A 15,648-nucleotide genomic window follows, 5' to 3' on the forward strand; every position below is an offset into this window, starting at 1 on the left:
TCAAAGTTACCTTGTCAATCAAAGTTATCCCGAGTACCGTAGTGACCGTAAAAGCAATAATGTGTTTTAAAGTTTCAACTATATATCACAACTAGCTTCTGCCCACGACTACGTCCGCTTTGAACTTTTATAGGGCAACAATTCATACATGCTTTTTGTGGAACTTTAACTGTTAACTCAGCGCACGCAGCAGAAACTCTCAAAAGGAAAAAAAAAACCCGATTTTGAAACATTGTTTATTGGTGCTCCGCTCCTATTAGCCTTAGCGTGATGATATGTAGCCTATAGCACTCCTCAATAAATGGGCTATATAACATTGAAAGAATTTTTCAAATCGGACCAGTAGTTCCTGAGATTAGCGCATTCAAGCAAACAAACAAGTTCAAGATAACAAATTTTAAAGGCAAATAAAACAAAAAGACCAGTCTCCATTACAGTACATAGTAATTTTAATGATGATATGAAAAGTATAACAGTAGTTATGATTTAATCACACAAATGTTTTATGTCTTCGCGCCTTTTCTTCTGAACGACGATATTCTTTTGGGATGGAAGGTCGATACCTTCTCCTGGAAGCTTCCAGGACTTCCGGGCGGTTCTGTCTTTTCTGAAGCTGGACTGGATGTGCTGAAAAAAAACACTATAGTTATCTATACATATAATAAGATGGTAGGAAATTAAAAACTGTACATTGAATATATTTTTAAAAGAATACTTGGGGTGTGATCTACAATCGATACCGAAGCCAAAAATGTAGTTTTTAGAATTTTCGTCTGTTTGTCTGTATGTGTGTCCGGGATAAACTCAAAAAGTACTGCGTGGATTTACTTTAAATTTGGCACGAATGTTATTAAGATGTCGGGTCAACATATAGGATACATATTATCACGCTATCACCTATAGGGAAAGGGCAGTGAACCTTTATTTCTTCAACGCATTCTGTAACAACGTGTAATCTGACGACGCATATTTGAATGTTGTTTGTAAGTTGTGTACCATGTCATAAGTTAGCTTCACACTATAAATAAAGATATTCTGTGGTATATTTAGTATCAGCATTGCACCCATGCGAAGCCGGGGCGGGTCGCTAGTATAGAAAATTGCAGGAAAGTAGTCATTATAGCGAAGTTACGAAAAGAGAATGAGAGGGCTAGGAGCTAGCTCCACCTTTAAACATACTTGTTTGTTTTATTGTTAACCGACTTCAAAAAAGAAGGATATTTTCAATTCGACTGTATTTTTATGTGTGTTACCTCATAACTTTTTATTGCGTGTACAGATTTGGATGTCCATCAAATGCTATTTAAATTTGATAGCGTTACTCGTAGTAGATAAATTAGCTGCCAACCCGTAATGGAGCAGCGTGGCTGATTAAACTAACCATTCTCATACATGGAGATAAATAGTTTATATCGAGAAAGGCTGAATCATTTAACAAATCAATCCTAAAAATATCTTAGACTAGCATTTGTAATTATAATGATAAGCATACCTATACAAGTGGTAGGCACTGCAATATGGAGTGAGTACTTGTTCGATGGTGTCCAGCTTTGATTGTTCTATCACGTATTTCTGTTTGTGAACATCGTACCTAAAAATTAAATAAAATTAGAAATTAATTATATTTGGTAGGGTTGTGTAAATAAATGTAAGTTATATAAAAAAATATCTTTAGTAAGTATCTATGGAAAAATACGAAAAAAATTGTACTATTCGAATAGACTAGCCTGTTGGCGCAGTTTGTAGTGACCCTGTTTTCTGCTCCGAGGGTTGTGGGTTCGATTCCCACCCCGAGTCTGGGTGCAATATATATTTATTTATATATTTATATATGTATTATTTATAAGGATGTTTATTAAAAAAAAGAAATGTAGCTATACCAGTCGGTTGTTACCTATAACACGAGCATTGAGTTGCTTACTTTAGGAACAGACGACCGTGTGTATTGTGTACATATTTGTAGATATTTAATTTAATGATATCAGAATAAAGAACTAGTTTTTAAAAAAAACATTTTTTGTAATAATTTCAAGTACTAATCCGTATTACAAGGTCAATGTTTTACACCTTTTATTTTTTTGAAACATAAATTGTAAAAGATCAAATCTATAATTATTTCAGTCAGTCAGTCAGTTCAGCCTATTGCAGTCCACTGCTGGACATATGACACCCCAAGTTCGCGGCAGACATCCCGGTTTTCCGCAATCCTCATCCATTTCCCTTTCTTCTGATATCAATTTTAATACCCATGAAATTATTTTACCAGCAAGCTATTTAGATTAAAAGTATTCATCAATAATAGAACAAATTTAGCGATAGAATTTACTAACAAAAACTAATTAGTATAAAAAACGGACGGTTCTTAGCGTAAAAGATATTTACTTGACAACAGGGGGAAAGCGATGGCCCCACACCACTTCTCTGGGCAGGTAGGACGTCTGGCTCTGTGTGAAGGTGCCCATCGACGCAGAAGCGCCTTTGAGGCACACTGTTATCTCGTAGCTGGATTTAATAAAGGAAAAACAAAAACAGTTTTTTTCTATACGTATGTATAAATATAAATATAAATCTTGTATGCATAAATGAGACCCTATTTCCTAAGTTATAACGTTTACTGTAATAAATGTAAGGGTTATTTCGAATTTCCGTATTTGACTGTTTGTATGATAAGGATACGTGTGTTGGGCTAGCTAATGTATGTGTGCTATAAAGTATAGTTGTCAACTTTTTAAATTATCGTATTAGAAAGTAACCCGCATTTTTTTAAGTGTAAATTTTTTTGGCGCACCGCACACACATACACACATAATAGTTGTTATTGGTAACGTATTGGTGGCGGTCTTAAGCACTCACTCTTTTTATTATTATTATTTTGAATTGCGTCTATATCGCTTGATTTCTAAAAATATAACGGAGGCAAAACGATTAAAATAAAAGTAATATCCTTTAAATTGCAATGAGCTATTAACAGCCTCTGAACTTATTATAAAACGATCAAATTATAAGTTCAAATGACGAACTATTGTTACTGCGCCTGTTACGAAACGCTCTACGCCAGGATTTGCTGACTGGAGTTTGCTTCGAAACATTCACACGTCTCGAATCGGTAGCCGGAGCTTGTTACGAAACTTTCCCACCATGGCATCGCACCTGAGCATCGCACCTGGCCACCGTGTGAAACGACCCAACATGAAGAACCCAAAACAACCCGATGCTCAGACTGAGCGATCTTTAATTTTAAGTCACTCTTGTTTCTCACATCGAACAATTGTCACGTCTTATTAATTATAAGTTAGTAAAAATAAATTTAATTTTAAATTAAACTTTGCTTTTTTTGCAACCTTCGGCTGTCGCTTTTATAATTCGCCCGTGCGGCGACATAAACATACAATCGTGATAAACAAAAGATACCTCACTATTTAAATAAATTTAATAAATAAAATTACCTATGATTGCAATAAAAATAACTGATATTTTTTATATATCTGAATGACAGCCTAAGTTTTAGATGGTTATTAAATTTAAAATGTATTTTTTTTATTTATTATTTTTAATATGTACGATTTTATTTTTGTGTTACCCACACATTAGGAATTCTAAACATTTTTGAATATCATATCAAAAATTGACCGCTCCAGCGGGATTCGAACCCGCGTCTCCGACTGACCGTGTCGGTATTATTTTTAATATGAATATATGTAATTATTATCCGGTTCTTATAAATATATTAAAAGTCTATTTTACCTACCTTTATAATAAATGATATTTAAAAAATAACTTTGTAAATAACCGTAATAATTACATGCAAACAAACACATGAAACACATAAAATGCTCGTAAACTACTTCTTTAAATAATATCTCTGTTATGTGTCAGTCAGTCAGTTCAGCCTACTGCAGTCCGCTGCTGGACGTAGGCCCCGCTTTTCCGCAATCGTCATCCAGCCTACAACGGCAAACTTACGTAGATCGTCGGTCCAACGGGCCGAAGGATGTCCCACACTATGTATGCGTGTGGTGAAATAAAACCCAAGTAAACAAACTTCAATTCATTTTGTGTACTAGGGTAACATGTTATGTTTAGAACAGAGGGAACTGTTCTATTCGCACATCTACGAGTATATCGCAATAAAGAATTATGATAACTTAACAAAACAAAAATGCAACAGTTTCAAAAGAACCCTTTGCTTCAAGGCCAGTTTCACGGGATCTGGATTGTGTTTATCCTACAAATAAGTTACAAAAAGACTTTAAAAGCAGAAGGTAGAGTAGGTCGTTAGGACCTGTTTTTTCTCAATTTATACTGACCCACAAAGTGCTCTAAAACTTTGACCAGACCCATCTAGCGTTATTTATTATACTATGGTAGCAGAACGCAACAGGAGTTAAATAAAAAAGTTTACATGTCAGCTCCAAATTGCGACTGGAGCTCACTCTTTAAGAACGATTTCCGTAATATTTAAAAATATACTTATCTCGTTCTTGCCAAAGAGACTAGTCTCAGCCTTAATGCTCTGCGTTACTATTTTATACAATTTGACCCCCAATATTTTTTTCATACAACATCCTTCCTTATGCCGCTTTTTAAGGAGTAAACCTCCCATACTGCTGAACCATTTTTCTTTCTTACCTATGTTCAGTATAATCCTTCGGTGTAAATCTGTAGAACGGGCTCGACTCGTCTATCTCATGTACCAGGGTAACAGGCCACAGTAGGAACTGTCGTTGTTGAAGATTCAAACTCTGCGAGTAGTAACGGATCACTTCTCCTTCTTTGGTTCTGAAATGTAATTTATTTATTGTGATACTACATACGGTTGACTTCGTAGATTTTAATCGTTGAAACAATTATAGAAACCTTTCAAAGTAATCGTCGGATATCGATAAGATTGAAATGGAACCACGTGCAGCCTTAAAAACCATAAGCCTCTTTCCTCATGTAGGAGAAGGATCAGAGCGTAATCTTCCACGCTGCTCCAATTCGGGTTGACGGATATATTCCCTACTATGAGTAACGGTAGCTATCAGGTGTACATGATAACAACTGAAACCGACGGATTAACGTGCTTTTCGAGGCACGGTGGGGAAACCCACAAGGACGGCACAAAGACCCAGACCACGGCAGATGTATGGCCAATACAAATGTTTGTCATGTGCGAGGATCGAACCCGTAACCACCAGCACAACAGCCACAAACCAGTGCTGTGACCGTTGCGCCGAGGCATTGTCATGAAACCTACTAGCTTGTGATTAAAAAAACCTCAATGTCAGTACAACCAGTAAAAATTTATAATGAAACAAAATAATTACAGTCCACAAAGGAACAACAGATTAGCGTGTTCTTCGAGGCACGGTGGGAAAACCCACGGGGATTCTCATTTGAACCCTCGTAAATTCAACCCGAGTGAAGCCACAGCGATTTACTAGTTATATCGTAATAAATAATAGATAAGTAATGAAAAAGTACTTGAAATTAATAACAGTAGTTATTCAACACCTGTGTACATTGCTTATATTAGATCACGATTTGCTTGCTAGGATTTCCTACTACCGACCTCTACATTCATGTAATTACAAATATATGCTTTGAAGTCACAAGATTAAAATATCAATTATTTTTTTTAAATACTTTGATTATTTCCTTCACTAAGAATAACTTAGAACTAATTATTTACAGATAATTGCGGCATGTCATGTCCTTGTTAAATGAATGTACGAGTGATGGTTTAAGAGTAGCAATGGAGTTTTTTTTTCCGTTTCTACTCAACAGTGTTCATTTCAAATCTGTGTTAGCTGTCAAAAAGTGCGTAAAGTGTCTACTTAAATAAAACAATTTGTAATTTGATTTCAATGTTGTCAACGTTTCTCCTGAGAATCACAATTGCATTATTTGCAAAAAAATTACTAGAGCTCCAGCGACCAATAGTAGCTATGAGAGCAATTGATTAATGAGCAATTTTCATCGCGTTGCCAACCCTACCCTTGACCTTTCCAATAGCTTTGCCTACCTTACTCACTACAAGAAAACAACGCTATTTGAAACCAATATTAGCGGCGTTGACGCCGCGTTGGCGCAACGGTTACAGCCATGGATTGTACCTGTTGCGCTTGGCGGTTGCGGGTTCGATCCCCGCATATGACAAACATTTGTATTGGCCATACAGGTGTTTGCCGTGGTCTGGGTGTTTGTACAGTCCTTGTGGGTCTCCCCACCGTGCCTCGGAGAGCACGTTAAGCCGTCGGTCCCGGTTGTTATCATGTACACCTGATAGCGATAGTTATTCATAGTAGGGAATATATCCGCCAACCCGCATTGGAGCAGCGTGGTGGATTAAGCTCTGATCCTTCTCCTACATGGGGAAAGAGGCCTATGCCCAGTAGTGGGATATTATAGGCTGAAGCGTTATTATTGGTTTGCGATCTTCTGTAAGGTAGAGTAGGTACTTCTCAAGTGGAATTGCTGAGAAGATATAGATTGGGGAAGATATTTCAAAACAATAAAAATAATACTTAATTTATTTTCCCAAAACACGGTTGACTGATTGAGATCGCAGTTTAGTGATAGACTACTGATATAATTTTTGAAGTAAAACTTCTTACGCACACCTGACTTAGGGAGTAAGCTGGTGAAAGCGTGACGAAAGCGTTACGAAAAGTGTGCTCGGACAAGGCGAACGAAACAAGAGAGAAAGCTGCGAGCACACAATTTCTCTATATTCCTCTCATAACCAGTTCCGTATATCTAAGACACGGTGCAGGGCTATTGTGCAGAAGTTTTGCTTCAGTCGTGTGGTCTAAAGCACACTCGTTTTTTCTTACTAAATTGTAAATTATACATATTAGTCTACTTTAACATAAGCACTTTTCTCCCCCGTTAATAAAGTTACTACTAAAAAGCCCAGCTGTGTTCTTGCTGTGATGTCGTACACAAAATCGACACCAACAATTAATACTACGCCAATTCGGCTTTTCGATAAGTTTGTTTTTTTAATGCGAACTTGATAAAATGTGTTTTTATACGTAATAAAAAAATTGTGAAATTGCAATGAATAAATTAACTATTAAAGATACCAAATTTCAAATAAGTTTCTTAATTAATATAAAAGGTATCACGTTTTTTCCCTTTTATAAGCCTCTATTGTAAAGATCACTTTTAAGAGTTAGCTTAGTATAAATTGCTGGTGTCAAAATGATAGAAGGAGATGTCATAGTGACCTATATTAGTAGATCTTAACCGGAATGTTGTGCGTACCAAATTCTGTATTATTTTCAAGTGTTTTTGTCACAAATTAATCTCGTGTTCGGAAAGATAAGATAAGGCAAGACAAAACCTTCATCTCTTCGTACACAATACTACTGGGAAATCACTACCTACATGTTTTTAAAAGTACAATGACCTATTCCCAGCTGTGGGAAATGTATTAAGTTAAAATGTACGCATAAAAATATAATTTGATTCAATACAAGAAAATATAATTAAATTACAACCTTTTTTATGATGAGCTAAGTAAGGTTACGCTTCAGCCCACAGCTGGGCATAGGCCTCTTTTCCCATGTACGAGAAGGATCAGAGCTTAATTCACTACGCACGCTATGCCCACAAGTGAGATATTACAAATTGAAGCGTACCTTGGTACACACATTATGTAAATTAAGTTTCCCAAGGGTATTAATTGTATTAATTAGTTTGACTTGAAAACAAGTTCTTTTTTCGGTTATTATATTGTTTTTTTTTTTTTCTTTTTTGCACGTTTTCTCTAATTTCATTTTAAAAGGATAGAAGATCGCAATTGACTTTTATATTGAATCAAATTTTGTATTTCTTTTATAAATTTTACTATGTTGTGTACCAACCCTAGAAAAAAATAAAAACAATAAAAATTAAGTAATTACTTTCATTTCAAAATGTCATGAAGTACATCCACGGGATTCAGCTAGTCAATAAATTAAGTGTATAATGAGCTTGTCGAAACGTCACGTCCATTAATGAAACGGTTCGATTAAAGAGAGCCGTTAAAGTCAATTGCCAAGTGCCAAGGTCGCGCCAATTACGTACCATACGTAATACTTCGTTTGATTACGACTTGTTTGTTTACATGATATGCACAGAGACATATTAACGTCCACGTGTTTACATAAGTGTTGTTGACGTTTAGTCATAAAAGTTTAGAAACTGAGGTAGGGCACAGAGTACCTATATAACTTGCTGAAAATCTATAGCAGCGTGACTGATAAGTACCTACAGACATCACAGCTCCATAGTACTGCTCTCAAATAACTTTGTGTTCCTGTGGTGAGTGAGGCGGCAATAGCTCTTGGAGAGTGTTGTGGGTTGATTGGGCAACGCGCTTGCTATGCTTCTTGTGTTGCAGCCGTCTTTAGGCTAAGGTAAACTCACATAACACTTACCATCAGGTGGACCGTACGCTTATTTGCTGACCAAGTTGTATAATAATTGTGTTTGCAGGCAAACGAAAAAAAAACCGACTTCAATCATATCGATAAGTAATACAACGTAGGTAGATGAAAAAATAGTCAAGTAAATACGCATTATCAAAGATTACTCCATGTGACCATACGATAAACATCAGATTTCGATTAAATTAAAAATTATCAAAATCGGTACACCCAGTAAAAAGTAATGCGAGAGTTTCCCTCGATTTTTCTGGGATCCCATCATCAAATCGTGGTTTTCTTATCATGGTACCACACTAAGCATACCTACTTTCCAACAAAATTTTTTTTATCAAAGTCGGTACATCCAGTAAAAAGTTATGTGGTATAATACAACGTAGGTCGACGAAAAAAGCGTCAAGTAAAAACGCATTATTAGATATAACTCAAAAAGTAATTGTTAGATCTCAAATAAATTTAAATGGGACCAAATGACACACACCACCTTTCGATTAAAAATTTTTTGTCGAAATCGGTCCAGTCAAAAGTATTGATGTCACATATGTACATAAAAAAAAGAAAATACAGTCGAATTGAGAATCTCCTCCTTTTTTGGAAGTCGGTTAAAAAATTTATGAAAAATGCGTCTTGTAGAGATGTTTGTATGTTTTAAATTCTTTCCTTTTATTTAGAATTTTGGTTATGTGAAAATTTTACCTTTTCATCTTTTTCTAAGCATTAGGTATAAGACATATCAAAATAGCGTGGTGCGTTTATTATATTTATATTTTTTTATGACAATCATATTTACTTGCTAATTAAATTATACATTGTTTTAACTAGACCTAATGCTGTGTACACCTGTAATAGTAACTGTACGCAGACTAAACAACAGTGTAATAATAATTATGACTACACAGTATATCGTGGGTGATTCATATGAAATAAATAAAAAATTAAAAAAAAAAGTATTTCGTAAGTAAATTAATTTTTATAGTACTTGTTTTATATTGTCATAATAATTGTAATTATTTATTCTTACCTACGAGTATTAATAAAGTGTGCTGTAAATTCGGAACTGATGATGTGGTCATAGTTGAGATCCCAAGCACGTATCATGAGACAAAGCCGCCCATCTCGCATGCATATCTGAAGAAATATAAAACCTCAATACTAATGATACTACGAAATATTAGTGAAAATATCTACATAGGCGAATAATTTCTTGAACGAATACTATATAATAGTAGCTGACCCCGCAAACGTTGTTTTTCCATATATATTATTAACCCCCTTAATAACCCCCCCCCCCTTATAACTTAGGAGTACGGAAAATAGATGTTGGCCGCTTCTCAGTCCAATCCGATATGCACACGAAATTTCGTAAAAATTGGTCTAGTCGTTTCGGAGGAGTATTTTAACTAACATTGTGACACGAGAAATTTATATATAAGATGAGACTGCAGTCGCCATCTAGTGTCGAATTTATATAAGTAATACAAGACACACAAGAGTAACGGGAATTATAAATATTAGTATAATATGTGTCATCATCATCATTACAGCCTATACAGTCCACTCCTGGACATAGGCCTCCACAAGTTTACGCCAAAAATAACGTGAACTCATGTGTTTTGCCCATAGTCACCACGCTGGGCAGGCGGGTTGGTGACCGCAGTACTGGCTTTGTCGCACTGAATACGCTGCTGCCCGTCTTCGGCCTGTGTATTTCAAAGCCAGCAGTTGGATGGTTATCCCGCCATCGGTCGGCTTCTTAAGTTCCAAGGTGGTTGTGGAACTGTGTTGTATAATATGTGTATTATGACTAAATTTAGTTTAGTTAATCTTAAAAAGGGTAAAAAGGGTTAGTATGCTTTCGTAAAAACTATTTAGGTCTAAGATTGAAAGTTTTATGTAAATAGATAGAAAAGGACGTTGATCATTTTATAGAGATATGTATATAGAATTAATAGAGTATTATATACTAATAAATCAAATATTTTGTTATTATTTAAAGCTTGAAATAAACTTACCACAGCTTTCTTACTGAAGCCAACGCCATCTCGTGACAATTTCTCAGGTCTCGTTAGTTTGGCGTACACGACGCATGTCAAAACACCAGACATACCGGTGCCGAGTATTAACTAAAAGTTAAAAAAAAGAATAAAATATAAGTTTGTTTTCCTTTTAACATGACATTTTTATAAAATACTAGCTGACCCGGCGAACTTCGTATCGCCTAACAGTCGATTCTTTAATTTTATTAATTTTTTTTTATTTAGAATTTTTCTCTCCGTAAGAACCATCCTCGTACTTCAAGGAATATTTTAAAAAAAGAATTAGCGAAATCGGTCCAACCGTTCTCGAGTTTTGCGCTTAGCAACACATTCAGCGACTCATTTTTATATTATAGAATATTCATAAACATCCCTAAAGTTTTCGAGAGCAATGCTTGCAATTTTCGAGTTTGCTATTTTATTTCACAAGGCTCGACAAAAATGTATTCGAAATAAACATGCTCTTATATTTTTACTCAAACTATTCTTTTATATTTCATTTCACTTGATGATATTCGCAGTTTTATCCTGTTTTATATTTTCTTCCATTTCATAAGTTTTTTGGCCCGTAACCGTACCTTATTTTAAATATTAATTAATCTTACTCCAGCACTAAAATCATGTAACCGACTAGTTACTTAAATGTATATTTCTATAGCAACGTCATAAAAGGGAATCTGTACATAGTTAAGTTATCCACAAGAGAAGTGGCGAATAAAGTCATGAGGCAAGAATTATATTATAATGAGAAAATAACGCAGAATTCTTTTGACTAATTAAATAATTAAGATAAACATTGTAATTTAAAGTTTTGTTACACAATAACTGTTTTTTTTAACGTTTTTTTTACATTTAATAAACTTAATTACTGAAAAAACTGTTTACTGAATACCTGCATAATGAACAGAAATATTGATTCGGGACATTCTTCGTCAATAGCGCGGTCCCCGAACCCGATCGTTGTCTGAAACAAAATTTTAAAGTTTTTCTTACATTAATTAAAAACAACATTACCATAACGGAAACCCGAATTTATGAACCATTTGCAAGCATATAGCTTATAAACCTACAATACCAGAAGCATTAAAAGTGCCTCCCGACGCTACCTCACCCCCTTCACAAAAGGTAAGGCTACCTTACTAACTACAGGAAAGCGACACAATTTTTGGAAGTCTTTTGTAAATTTAAGCTACTTTCCGAATCGGAAATATATCGGAATAATCCCTACTTCGACAGATTAAGTTAATATAATATAAAATTAGTACAGTTGATAAGATCGCGTGCGTCGGAACGTGACCCTATGATTATGCAATTTATCTGTCTCGCCCGATTGATCCTTGACTCGAAGGGTTCAGCGAGAAACGAATAGCGAGTGATTACTTAATGATTTGGCTAACACACAAATAGCTTTCACAGGTGAAATAATTACTATAACTTATCAACAATGATATTAGAAAACAATCTATTTCAAGATTGGTTCTCAGGAAGAAATGATTAACTTTCCATTATGGCTATAAGTCCACTTATACTTCAAAGTCTGTATAACTATCTTTAAGCTTTGTTTGGAATGTATTTGTGGTGTACAATAAAATATAAAATAAATAAAATTAGTATAGTTACAGCGTTTTATTTTCTCTTAAATCATAAATTATATATTATTTAAATTATTTATTACGCATCAGCTTGTAATATCCCACTGTTGGGCATAGGCCTCTTTTCCCATATATGAGAAGGATCAGAGCTTAATCAATCACGCTCCAATGTGGGTTGGCGAATATTTCCCCCACTCTGAGTAACCATCGCTATCAGGTGTACATACATGATTACAACCAGGACCAACGGCTTAACGTGCTCTCCGAGGCATGGAGGAGAGACTCACAAGGACTTCACAAACGCCCAGACCACGCCAAACATCTGTATGACCAATACAAATGTTTCTCTTGAAAGAATCGACGACGTGTTGTCGCAACGATCACGTTTCGCCAACACGTCGCCGATCCTTTATTTGTTATACTTTAAATACGTTAAAATTAATTACCACTTTTGCGTTATCTGTTATTCGAGGAGATTGATTGACGAGACGTGTTTATCATGATATGAATTTTTAAACCTTGCCATTTTCTTAACAAACAGATTTAAAACGAACGACGCTAACATTCAACGCCTGACAAGATACTTACAAAGGCCTTTTTTATATAACTAGGTTGGCAAACAAGCGTGCGGCTCACCTGATGGTAAGCGATTACCGTGGCTTATAGACGTCTTTAACATCAGAAGCATCGCAAGCGCGTTGCCGGACCTATCCCCAATTTTCCCCCGTCGCTCTGGTCACTTTACTCATCAACAGAAACTCAACACTGCTGAAAGCAGTATTATTATTATTATTATTATTTTTATGTCACTTGGTCGGCAAACAAGCGTACGGCTCACCTGATGGTAAGCGACTACCGCAGCCTATAGACACCTGCAACACCAGAAGCATCGCAAGCGCGTTGCCGACCCAATCCCCAATCTCCCCAGGATCTTTTATTTAAAAAAAAAATAGAAAAAAATAGCTGTGATCTTCTGTAAGGTCCGGAGTACTACCCCAGTCGGGTTGCTCCGTACTTTGAGCAGGAAATTTCCTACTGTGACCTCAGTTAAACCTTTACCTCAGTTACCTTTGTGTCGTAGATTAGCTAAATCAGCTAATCGGAACATAAATTCTAAATTTACTTTATACAAGTAGACTTTAAAATAACATTTCGCGCAACAGCACAAGTGAAACTTTAGTGAATAAAAACACTAACATTAATTCACAGATCAAAACACACAAATACCGCGGAACATTTGCGAAATGCGACATGCGACATGCGATAGATGAACAAAATTTTTTGGATCGATAGAATAAAAGTTTCACTTTAAAAAGAAATAGAGTTTACTCCGCTCTACCAAACATTAAAACAAGTAATTCGTAATTCAAATAATGAACAAGTCGTTTTCAATCAATTACCGAAAATATTATTCAATTGGTCATTCAGAAATTGGTCAATCAGAAGCGATTCACCAATTTTGACTAATTGCTAATTATAGAGTCCTTTGATCTGCGGCGCGTAAATGATTAATGAGGGTACATATAGCGTTCGTGTAATTTGCATTAACTGTTTATGTATATTGAGTATAATTGAACATATTATACCTAACATTTATTTGTTAAATATCAGTTATAATTCGTTGTCCGCGTAATAAAATGATAAATGTCAATTGTATATATTATAGTTTTAATCTTATGCAATTTTTGGGATCTGTGGGCGGTAATAGATCTGTTCTATATTTTTTTAGGATTTTATAGAGTTACTAGCTGACTCGGCAAACGTTGTCTTGCCGCTAAACGCCATTTAAAATAGGGGCTAGTGGTAGACGGGTGAAAATTTATGTATTTTTCAACGCCAAATCAATATAAAATAAAAATAAAAATTTTATCTGAAAATTAAAAAAATGTAGGGTTGGACTACCCTTAACATTTAAGGGATAAAAAATAGACGTTGTTCGATTCTCAGACCTACACAATATGCACACAAAATTTCATGAGAATCGGTCAAGCCGTTTCGGAGGAGTTTAACTACAAACACCGCGACACGAGAATTTTATATATGTACATATGGTATAATAGTATTCATATATTTAAACAGACCTTAAATTACGAGAACGAAGTATTAATATAACATTGTCGAAATGTATTCTACTTGTAAGTATTGACAAACAGTCATCATGTTCTCGTAAAAATATTTCAACGAAGTGATAAATACAGTAATCATTTTATCATCTTACGATAATAAGACGATATTAAACTATTATCATCATCACTTGCACCCTAAAAATCATAAAATGACAAGTAACGAGTGTAAAATTTCACTCGAGTCAGTGTATGAAGAACAAAATGATAATGGATATTATAGAGCTTAAACGATGACTTATCTGTATTTTAATTATTAATGTTTCTCAGGCATGTTTAACTTAATCATTTCTAACATACAAAAAAAATAACCTTTTTTTCAATGCTATCAATTATAAGCCTACGTCAAGTAAGTATTTAAGGAGCAAAAGAGATAATTTTTTTTAAAGTAGCATTTTTGTAATTATTATTGTATTCTTCGGGGACGGCGACCTGTGTTTTAACAAAAAAAAAAAACTTCGATTTACATCGATAAGTATAGACACTTTTTTTTCACTGTATTTTTTTACACATTTTTGTTAGACACATATTTTATCACACAGATATTTTTACATCGATAAGTATCGATAGATAAGTAGATACATGTTATTAAATTTAACTCCAGGACTACTTGTTAGATCCCGCTCAATTTGAAATAAAAACAAAAGACAAGCATCTGTTTTCGAAACAAAGAATTGTCAAAATCGAATTGAGAACCGCTCCTTGTTTTGAAGTAAATCGAACAGTTTTAAAACTGTATATGCTATCATGACTATACTTAGTTGTATTATTATAATTTAAGTTTTCAAGACTATATTTAAATATGTATATTTTCTTTATATTTTCCGAAAATTTTATACTTTAGTATCTTTTCTTCATATAGAAGAAAGCCTAATATTACAAACTTTTCTGTTCATACTCAATTCACACCCCGTCGCAAAAAAATTATATTCAATTTATATAAATATCAATATATATTTAATTATGTCATAAATTCTATTTCCAAAACACTATAAAAAAATTAGCTGATCATAATTGCACAAAATTTAACATGTAAATAGCGAATTAAAATCTTAACAGCGTCTTGATAAACGCGATAATTTTACAACAACAGTGCCATCCGTATCTGAAAGCAAACAGCTAAAAATTCCTGAAAAGCGAAATGTCAAGCAATGATGTATAAGCCACCGCACACTAAAAAATATTTCCGTTAGAATATTTCTGAGGTATCGATCAAAGGATTTTATTCTCATAGTTTTGGTCATACCAAAATTTTGAAATTTAATATGGAGATATTGTGGATAGTGTTTTAACCATATAGGTCCATTATTAGACTTTTAATATACCTAAAGTATAAATAATAAAGAAACCTAAAATTCTCCTCATATTAAGCAAACGATTACCTTTTGCTTTTATATTTAGACTTCTTTTATATTTAGACTTCTTCTTTTTTTCTTCTTTTACCAGCTTACAAAAGTTCTCTCCGCACGACCTTAGTTTCTCT

The 15,648-nt window shown here is 34.4% G+C and overlaps 1 protein-coding gene across 1 annotated transcript in view; it reads right to left on the reverse strand.

Annotated features, from left to right (window-relative positions):
- Positions 1-427: 427 nt before the first annotated feature.
- Positions 428-15,648, reverse strand: part of LOC123664785 (inward rectifier potassium channel 2-like) — a 36,945-nt gene continuing 21,724 nt past the window's right edge. Inside the window, exons 4-10 of the mRNA XM_045599263.1 lie at positions 11,343-11,414; positions 10,427-10,537; positions 9,436-9,542; positions 4,630-4,779; positions 2,383-2,502; positions 1,493-1,591; positions 428-627 (exon numbers count right to left, since the gene is read on the reverse strand). Coding sequence (XP_045455219.1) covers positions 504-627; positions 1,493-1,591; positions 2,383-2,502; positions 4,630-4,779; positions 9,436-9,542; positions 10,427-10,537; positions 11,343-11,414 — 783 coding nt within the window. The 3' untranslated portion in view covers positions 428-503. The remainder of the gene's footprint in view (positions 628-1,492; positions 1,592-2,382; positions 2,503-4,629; positions 4,780-9,435; positions 9,543-10,426; positions 10,538-11,342; positions 11,415-15,648) is intronic.

Source organism: Melitaea cinxia, chromosome 22 (assembly GCF_905220565.1).
Source record: "Melitaea cinxia chromosome 22, ilMelCinx1.1, whole genome shotgun sequence".
Lineage (NCBI taxonomy): Eukaryota > Metazoa > Arthropoda > Insecta > Lepidoptera > Nymphalidae > Melitaea > Melitaea cinxia.